Source organism: Crocodylus porosus, unplaced genomic scaffold, assembly GCF_001723895.1.
Source record: "Crocodylus porosus isolate Cpor-Errol unplaced genomic scaffold, CroPor_comp1, whole genome shotgun sequence".
Classification (NCBI taxonomy): domain Eukaryota; kingdom Metazoa; phylum Chordata; order Crocodylia; family Crocodylidae; genus Crocodylus; species Crocodylus porosus.
This window is the reverse complement of record NW_017728918.1, coordinates 98,820,570-98,830,730: the sequence shown is the minus strand read 5'-3', so window position 1 is coordinate 98,830,730 and position 10,161 is coordinate 98,820,570. Positions and strand designations below refer to the sequence as shown.

Sequence of the window (10,161 nt, the reverse complement as noted above, 5' to 3'; positions counted from 1 at the left end):
TTAATTCAGGGGAAAAAAAGTGTACCCTCCCTTCCCTGTAGCATACATTTGGGAAACCCATGACTTAAACCCTGTGTACCTGGGGTGCTTAAGCTTTGACCTGCGTATCCAGCTTGCAGGGCTCCTCACAGGCTGGGAAGCTTGATAGCAGGGGAGCAGTGGAAAATGACACCGTCTGTTCCCCCACTGCCAAACTCAGGATTGACAACCTATTACTGCTACAACCATAAGCAGTACAACCTGTATCAGGCAATGCCAAGTGCTGGCTAATTAACCTGGCAACCTCAGGAAGTGCCAACAGCTTCGGGGAGATGAGCACCTGAGGAGGGTCTTGGAACCCTTGAAGAAAGAAGTGCCATCAAATGGTCCTGAGGTGGCATGCAAAATACCTCTCATGAGAGTGGCTTACTGTTAATAATCCATCACTACTCTTGAATGAGGAATGAAACAGACTTGGCTATATTCAGTGATTTTTGCCAACAGTATCCACCCAGGGCAGATGAGCGTTTCAGCCATGGCTGGCAGCCAGTCTAGGAGCAGAGCCCTGAAAAGCAGACAGATGGACAACCTCCTCTGCACTGGCACCTCCTGCACCATAGCTGGTTCCAAACATACTGACATCCACCCTTCCTATGGACCAAAGCAGTGTCTACATATTAACTGCCTAGGCTATTGAAAAATATCCACCATCTTTCACAAACAAAAGGATGCCTAATATACTAGGAGTTAACAGCTTCCTCCATATGTGCTCTGTAGGAGCAGTTTTAAAGCTCTTGTTGTTCTTTGTTTCCTGATCTTAAAAGCAATTCCTTAATTAAAAAACAACCCTCAGATGCTGAAGTTAGGTCTGTGGTGGCACTGACTTCAGCTTGAGCTACTAGAAGTATAACACAATTTAAGTTGTCAAATGGACTGAGTAACTAAGATGCAGAGAACAAAAAGACAACCCTTAACACCTCATCTATATCTCATCAATGTGAATGTTTCAAGTTAAAGATAAAGGCACAAGGCCAAAGCATTTCTAACAAAGACATTTTCCTACTTCTATTATACCATCTTTTGGGGACAGCTGCAGCATGCAGAAAATTCCTCCTTTTAGCTCCTAGTCCCAGCTAGTGGGGGAGGCAGAACCAGGAAGGAAGGAAGTGCTGGAAAAAGGAACATGCCTCTCCAATACTGTCCTCAGGGAGTGGGGTTCCCAACCCCTGGGCTGGCTGCTGGACCAGAAGTGACTGGACTGGCAAACCACAGCCCCACAGAGCCAGGCAGAGAGGCTGCGACTCCTCCCACAGGGCCTGTGACAGCAGTTTAGCCCACCCCTCTGCCTGGGAGGTGGTACTAGCTTTACCTGTGTTTTGGCTGCAGGGCTCCACACAGTGCAGTTTGCTGGACTGCAGCATAAAAAGGTTGGGAACTGCTGCCCTGCATAACCAAGAACAAAAGGAAGGAGACGAGGAGGAAAGCCACCCACCTCCACACCATTGTGTTCCCCAGCACAGTGGTAGCAGATAAATTTAGGGTAATCCCCCACTATTTGGATTCTAGATATGGACAGTTATAAAACTTATTTCTAAATCTACTTTTAAATATTTTCCCATGTCTAGGGGCATCTTAAAAATTCAATATCATCTTGAATACAATATGTGTTTGCTCCCAATAAAACTAAAGCAGAAATGAGTCCACCAAAATGCAAGTACCATTCTCCCACTCCCAACAATCAATAAGAAAGTGTGTCCACTTCAGGTCCTGATCCCCCCCCAAAAGTTGAAGTTATTTATTTAAACAGAAGTAAAAAACAACAACAACAAACCCAGGTATAGAAAGAAAACATTCAGAATACTATTGATCTCTTAGCTGATCATTACTGATTCACTCAATCATACATAGAACTAAAAGTATGAGAACATAAAACAAAGCTTTACTACTGACACAATGTTTGATTACGTGGGATATTTTTATATACACTTAATACCAAGTATCTGACAACAATAAAGGAGGATAGACTTGGTCTGACGTCTTGTATGTTAACTGCTGGACAGCTTAGATAGCTACAAAGCCAGTTAAACAGCTCTTTAAATACCATTTTTTGTGTAGGGAGAAGATTCCTTGCGTAAACAGGAACTGTGGAATCTGAAACAAAAGTGACTTACAAAAATTCAAAAAGATACCAAGCCATACTCTAAATAAATAGTTCCATCTTGATGAATATATACAGAATGTCCATTATGTTAGTTATCCAAAAATGGCATATCTGTATCCATTGGTGCCGGGGCAAGTTCACATAAATAAAAGAGTGTGGCTTCACTTGCTTCTGCCTCTGTCAGGGGTTCCAGCCTTACTAATTTGCTTTGAGTTGGTTCAGGGTCCAGACTGCTCTCCAGAAACTCGTCCACTTCTTTGTCAACAGAAGACATGGATTCAGCTGCAGAGGTCCCACTTTCAACAGCTGAGCCTGGATTCCCATCAAGGAATGCAAGAAGTGGGAAGGCTGTATACTGAATGAGCTGTTTATCTACAAGGGAAAGAAAAGCAATACACAAGAATATCACTAGGTGTCTCTTAGTCCTAACTGCCACGTTTTTAATTTACCCTACATTAGCAACAAGCCATGATAATTATTTTTATATTGAAGTCTGATTTTTAAAAACCATTGCGCATATACAGCTGAGGACTACCATGAGGTGAATCAAAATTCTCTGTTCGGACTTGTCTGAAAGAGCACCTTCAGTTTGTCCTCGCACCTGGTGCAACACAAGATTCCCAAGAGCAAACAGCGGATTAGTAATGTTCTGGTTATTTTTTGTCAGCATGAAACATATCAGGCAGACAGCTCATAACTAAAGTAACTGTAGCGCCAGATTAGAAGCATCGTTTGGTTCAAGTTTCAGTTGAACTTCAAAACTTTTCTTGCAAAACATCTACCATAGATTGTACCAACCTGATTTGGGCTTAGAACTTTGTGCATCCTGAGAAGCAGGTGGTGCTCCATTGCTCTTTGTAGTCTCTATTCCCTTGGTCTCCAACTGAAAAAAGAAAGTCAAAACATACACCTGAGACCAGTTTTAAAATGAACTGCTGTCTAGATATAAGTAACAAAAAAGTAGAAAATGACAAGCTACCTGATTATTACAATAACCCATGTCAGGGGTTTTCAACCTTTTCTAAAGGAGCATACCCCTTCTGGGTACACGGTGCAAGAGTGGTGGGTGGCAGCACTCCATCCCTGCCTGCCCACTCATACCCCCTAACCTGTTTCCAAGTACCCCCGGGGGTATGCATACTCCTGGTTGACAACCCCTGACCTATGTGAAAGTTGTGGTATACTTACTACATGACTAATAGATCCTAGTCTAGAAAACAAAATGGTAATAGTTACGTGTTCCAGAACAGAAGCAAGTTCAGGGAGGATTATCTAAGCACTTGGGAAACAATCAAGCTGTCTTGACTCTTATTCCCTCAGTTCCACTTCAATTCTAGCCTCACTTTTTCCATATATTATTCCTATTACCCCTCTGTATTTTTAGCTCTTCCAAATGGTGCTATATAGTTACTAATTTCAAGAGCATATCGCACCCCCATTCATATCAGTCACTTTCCCCTTAACTTTTGCCACTTTTTGCCTTTCCTCCTAGTCAGCAGGACAGGAATAAATAAGTTCAACTGCTGCCTTCCTACCCATGTAAGGAGAAGTATTGTTCAAATGCAAAAAAATTTAAAAGTCAGTAAGAGAACAGTTCTAGGACAGGTGGTCCATAAACTCAAATTGTGTTTCTCACAACTGCGTTTTGGACAATACCAATTGAAAACTTACTTTAGCATTACTGATATGATCTGTGGGATTCATCTGCACGGAGCTTGTAAAAAGCTGAACAAGACAAAACACATCAAAGTTTTAAAAATTCTGCACTTTGGTATGCATGAACAGTGTAAGCATGTGCCACTAGGGGGCAAAACCTGTAGTATAATTATGATAATGCCCCTAGGCCCCTTACAGATTCAGACCACCTTTTAGAAATCTGCTATAGTATCAATTTGTTAAAATATATATATTGAGAAAAGATCTGTGGAGAAGAGCTGGCTGTTGCATTTTGTGACTTCAGGGCACAGCAACACACTTTTTCAGGTTTACGTGGCAGTGTCTGTACATGCCCGGCTCAGAACGGTCAAATTAGTCAATTCCAGAAATGCCAAACTCATACTGTTTAACCGCCATGTTGTTGGTCAGCTAATTTTAAGGGAAATAAAGATAGGAAAGGACCTAGGAGAATAAAAGCGTTGGGACTGGAAACTGTGGTACAACCTATTACAAATACCACAAAGAATCCTGTTAACTCCTAACTTAAATTTTTCAGTTGAAAATGTTAACTAATACAAACTATTAACAGTTGTACTTCTGGATCACCTCCCTCTATTTGCATGCAGTTTCACCAGGACACGTATTCTTGCTACTAGCAGATTTTTAGATACCAGCCTTAAACTTAAGATTTCTATCTCCCCAACGCCCCCTTATTCCATTCTTCTTCTCTAAGTGTGCTGTTTCTAGCACAAGCTGGAATTACTGGAAAGAAGTTCTCCATTCAAACATCTGCAAACCTCACAATGCACTGGATCCCTAGGACCTAGACCTAGACAGTCTGAGGCTCTCACAACCTCTCTCCTTCCAGAGTAGATGCAAATACACATACTGGACCATCTACTCCACAGATGAAGAGCAAGAGCTAAATGCTGATCTCTGGTTCCTTTGTCTACTTTTGTCCAAAACGATGAAGGTAAAACGATGATACTAATGAACTCAACACTTCTACATAGCATAAATAATTGCAGCATTTTGAGCATGCTCTTCAGCAGTGTAGTACTTACTGTTTAAAGTTCAAGAGAAACAATAACACAGAAAATATATTTTTTTTCATGCAAATATCCTTAATTATCTTGATCACTACAAAATAAAGATTAGAGGGGGACATAAAAGATACATACATCAACCAGAAGATCTGGATCTATGCTGAACTGTCGTCCTGACAACATGGCTTGGAAGTCTTCTAAACTGCAGTCAATACTGTCAAGATAATCCAAGAGTTCAACTCTAGAAGACAGAACCCCCCACAAAAAACACAACATACATTTATGCTTTGAAATGCAGCACTGAATCTACTAATGTAAGATAAATATCAAATGAGATGTACCTACAAAAGTTTTCTACAGTGATTTTTCAACTTCAGCTGCTTGGACCAGGCATATATGACCGCTACCATGACTGCTTGTAACAAATACACTAGCCTTGCCTTCCATCCAGAGAGGGTTATCAATTTGTACATGATACTCACTATTTATTTTAAACACACTCACAATGCTGCTGCTGTATCCACAATTATGAGCAGAAGACTTTTTTTTTTTAATGATTTCCAAATATAATTTGAAAAGTTTTAGAACTGAAAACAAGTATTGATTTTGTAGTTTATGCTATAAAAATATTGTAGGTTTTGTGGGATAAACATAATCAAATTGTTCCATGCAGGGATGAAAAATTAAGCCTACAACAATAGTTCAGAAGACAACAAAATAATTTTTGGTTCGCTCAAAATTAGATGGATAAACACAAGTTGTTCCTTTGCTATGCAACACAAAGGATACTATAGGGTCTGTCATGTTTATTATTAAACAGCAATGATAGTAGCAAAGGTTTGAGAGGGGAGCTCATTTGCAGCAGGAGGGAAAAAAATCCAGCCTTAAAAGTAATGTGAAATGTAGAAGGTAAAAAGAAATGAAGGGAAACATAGGCAAGTTGTACCCTTATTTGCTACATTATGGTGTATAAGGCAGGTCTGAAAGAGTAAACACACATGTGAAATACACATTAAAAGATTCATCCAAGTTGGAAGGCAATGACCACTAGAGTAATACAATGAAAAAAAATGTCAATACAGCATTTCAGAAAGGAATTGTTTCTCTAATAGCAAGATGAAATGTAACAAAGGCCAACTGTTACCCTTTGGATGAGAGAAACCTATTAAAAATGTTACACATGGAGGTAAAGAAAGAGGTAACAAGAAAGGAAACATAGGTAAGACAGACTGGGCCTCCTGATATTTCTACACAGGTTTCAGATTTTTTTTTGATATTGAATTACAGAAAAATGACCTCAAACCTAATTTTAAAAGACGCCTTGCCAAATATATTTAAGCATCATTCAGTGAAAATAATTAGAAGCAACCATGTGGCAAAAAATGAAGTTAACACTTAATATTTCTTTAAGAGGAAACTACTTACTTTCCAAGAAGGTTGATATTCTGTGAAATTACTCCATTCTCACTGAGAATGGAATCCATCATTGACACTGGGTCTTCTGCAGTTAGAGTTGACTGGTTATTCAGCTGGACAGCACTTGACATGAGTGGGTTTGTACTGTCACTGACAGGACTAAGAGGATCGTTGACTGGGATAGTGACTGGTTCTGTATTTTTATCTCCTTGAATTACAGGGGCATAATCATCCTCATTATCATCTTCTACTATTACAATATCAGGAGAATGACTACAGCTGTAACACATAAGAGAAAAAAGTTACAGAAATAAAAGTGGCTACAGAACACAGGATTGCTAAAGGGTTAGACAGTATTATTCTGAAGACATTGCTAGCAGCTGTCTAGATAACCGAGTATGAACTTCGTAAGTAGTTCAGGATTGGTACCAAAATAAATGTCTGTTTGTATCAAATACCTGAAGTTTAAGAAGCAAACCTTTAATAAACTTAATGCACTAAAATATCAAGAGAGAGGTATCATAGTACATTTTGTAAGCAATAGTAAATTTTCACAACTACACATTCAGGTGCAGCTCTGAGAGAAAGAGTTTCAAGTACATGCAAGGCATTTTCCTGGGGTTAATTACACTGGAATCATTCTTTTAGAAATCTTAATTCTTATGAGCTGGAGTTAGACTGATTATATCAGTCTAGACCAGTGGTGCCTGATATTTTCCAGCCATGGCCCAATCTCTACCTACAGGGCCTAGCCAGCTGTGCAAGGCTTAGAAATTTGGAGACCTGGAAGCCGTGGCAGTGTTAATTGCCATCGCTTCTGCACTGGCAAACTTCTGGAGCCATGGGGAGACCCACGGCCAGATTACATGGCTCTAGACAAACCAACTTTACACATGACTATCTACCAACAGTATCAATTTCTGCAAGGTTGTTGCTGTTTTACTTGACCAGGAACCACAAGTAAAACTCCAGTGGTGACTATAAAGGGAAATAGACAATAGCAAAACTGAACATGGCAAAAGATAAAGCTTTGTCAGGGCTGACAAGCTAAATTCCCCTTGTCAGGCAGAAGCATGCAGCCTTCATTAAGGTGAAGAACAGCATGAAGAAGATATTTGGTCCTGATGCCTTTTTAAAAACAAAAACACCCCCCCCCCCCCAAAAAAAAATTACCACTCAACTTAATTCCTTTATTAAGATTTGTGTTTAGGATTGTATTCATAAACATCCATTTGCCAAACATCAACTCAGTAGTTCCAATGTCAACTAATAAAACTGGATTTTAAATAAAAGTTTCATCTTCTGGTAGCTGAAAAAGCACATTGTAGATTCAGAAAAACAAATTTACGTAGCACAAAATAAGTAAAATGGAAATATGTACAGCCAGCCTTCGGACTACAGAACTGACAAAATGGATCAGTGCTGGCGACTACCATCAAAAACATTTGAGTGGAATGACCAACTTGGAGGACATTATTTATACATGATTGACATAGGTCAGCTATCATATACTAAAGGATAAAAACCTTAAAAGCTGAAGTAACTTAAACTTACTTTTAAAAGCCAAGACAAATTGAGAAAGTGTGCAGATGGTATCTTTAGAAAAGCTAAAGCTTTCAGTATTATTTTGTTTTTGCTGAACTAGCCACAGTAAAAAAGCAACTGCCCTTTATCTTCTAATACAAATGCACAGATCTGGAGGCCAGATACTTGCACAGTAAATAGCTATTGAAAGATAACCATGTACATGAATTGATATAGCTGCACTTTCCATTTCAGTCAAGGAAGCAGTCTGAATTATACAGGTTATCTGAACCGTATTATATGAGCTTAAATCTGAAAATACCTTATCTATATTGTATGATAGCAAGTTCCATCTGTACTCTAATTTATACAGATTTCTTACTTGGAAGAGTCAGAAGTGGCATCTTCGTTTGATTCAGGAGTAACTGGAGCATTTTCTTCATCACCCATGGCATTTTCTTCATCACCAATGTCCTCAGTGACATCATAAATAATTATGTCATCTGAAATCTGTTCCCTCTGTTTTAAGCCCTCAGTTCTGTTGAGTGGTACCTGAGAATTATAAACACAAATATCTAAAGGAAAACAATCTAATGAGAAAGCAGACCGAAATACTTCAGGAGTCCTAAAATGAATATGTAATCTAGAAAAAAAATACTACTCAAAATTCCAGAAAAACCCTTTGGAACATAATACATTTCAAGACTTTTTAAAATTCATACTTAAGTTTGGTAAAACTTGTTTTGAGACAAAAAATAACTTAAAGAGCTCACACCTCTAATTTTGTAGAGATTGCCTTTGTAACATTCCAAATTATCGGAATATAGGTATTAGAACACTGAAGGATCAAATTAAATAAAAATAAAACTTGGTTAGACAGTACGTTACCAGAAGGAAAACATTATCAGTGTTATGGGTTTAACGTGAAAGCAAAAAAAAAGTATAATGCATGTTTTAACAGAAGTGGGAACACTAATCCTACTCTACCATTATGAAGCTGTTCAAAAAGAACATCACTGCTTCCTTCTTGCAGCTTTCACTGGAAGTTCCTTGATTTGCCTGAGTGAACAATTACCTTTCCCCAGTAGCATCTCTCCTGCTCCAGCTTTACCTGGGCAGTAGAGCCAATTGCAGCTACTCTCAAGTCACTCTGTTCACCAATTCTGCTACAGTAAAAGCACTTTACCATCTGGAAAGCTCCATCAATTGGCATCTGTCATAGACTGCATCTGTTGTTTACAGCAGTGGATTGACGTGGCAAAAGCAAAACCGGAAGTCCCAGTGTGGCACTTCCAGTTTTGCTGAGTCCCACCTCTTTCTCGAGGACCGTGGTCCAGGGCAAAGCAGCCTGTGTGGGGCCCCCACCCTGTCCCTCCGGCACACTGATGCCAGGGAGTGAAACCCCTGGCACACCAGACGTGGCAGGAGGCACGGTGGCCTGAACAGGCAAAGACGCCTCCAACCCGCTAGAGAACCGGCATATTTGATTAACTGGCATCCCCCATGGATGTCAGATAACAGACCTTTTACTGTACTTCTGTCTACCCTTCTATCCTTCCCTCCAGCTGGCACATGCTCAAATAAAATACTTTAAAATAAACTTACGTGATGGGCATCGTCAGCTGGTTCTTTAACAATCTGCTGAAACAGGTTTGACTTTGGAGCTCCATTGGTATTCAGAAGTAGTGGCCTAAACCAGAGAAACCAGAGTTGTGTGAAAATGCCTAAACCATGAAGAATGTTTCTGAAAGCAAGAGACAGGCCAGCAAAAAAAGGAAACTCAGCTAGCTAGTAACAGACGACTATTATTTCCAATACTGTACTTACCTCTTTCGCTTTAGACTCACTAACTGGTTACTCTGCACCAGAGTGACAATAAACTGTACAATCTACAAAAAACAAAACAAAACAGGAATATTATTATGACTAGTTGTTTCAGATTAGTGGGTAGCCAGCATGTTCAACTTTGCAACTCCTACTAATACTTCAGACAGTAGGAATGATCAGCTGTATATGGCAGCAATAGCCAACTTCTTCTAGCTGCAAGCCAGAACGACCTACCTTGGGTCAGAAGAGGGCAGCACAAGTACCTGCAGCCAAATACTGCCGAGCCCTACATTCATAGAATCATAGAATTAGGGTCGGAAAGGACCTTGTAGATCTTCAAGTCCGATCCCCTGCCTGGGCAGGAGAAAAAGACTGGACTCAAATGAGTCCAGCTAGGTAGTCATCAATCCTCTTCTTAAAGATCCCCAGGTTAGGAGCCAGCACCACTTCCCTAGGAAGTTGGTTCCAGCTCCTAGCCACCCTAACTGTGAAGTAGTTCTTGCGGATGTCTAATCTAAATCTACTCTCTAATAATTTGTGTCCATTGTTCCT

At 39.8% G+C, this 10,161-nt stretch overlaps 1 protein-coding gene across 3 annotated transcripts in view; it reads right to left on the bottom strand.

Moving 5' to 3' along the window:
- Positions 1 to 1,747: 1,747 nt before the first annotated feature.
- The window catches only part of HSF2 (heat shock transcription factor 2), a 26,903-nt gene continuing 18,489 nt past the window's right edge, over positions 1,748 to 10,161 (bottom strand). The window contains exons 6-13 of one of the 3 annotated variants that reach the window (XM_019537975.1): positions 9,610 to 9,671; positions 9,388 to 9,472; positions 8,165 to 8,334; positions 6,268 to 6,537; positions 4,978 to 5,083; positions 3,812 to 3,865; positions 2,939 to 3,023; positions 1,748 to 2,512 (exon numbers count right to left, since the gene is read on the bottom strand). In XM_019537975.1, the coding sequence (XP_019393520.1) occupies positions 2,229 to 2,512; positions 2,939 to 3,023; positions 3,812 to 3,865; positions 4,978 to 5,083; positions 6,268 to 6,537; positions 8,165 to 8,334; positions 9,388 to 9,472; positions 9,610 to 9,671 (1,116 nt within the window). In that variant the 3' untranslated portion in view covers positions 1,748 to 2,228. The remainder of the gene's footprint in view (positions 2,513 to 2,938; positions 3,024 to 3,811; positions 3,866 to 4,977; positions 5,084 to 6,267; positions 6,538 to 8,164; positions 8,335 to 9,387; positions 9,473 to 9,609; positions 9,672 to 10,161) is intronic. The other 2 variants (XM_019537976.1, XM_019537977.1) reach the window with 2 other exon arrangements.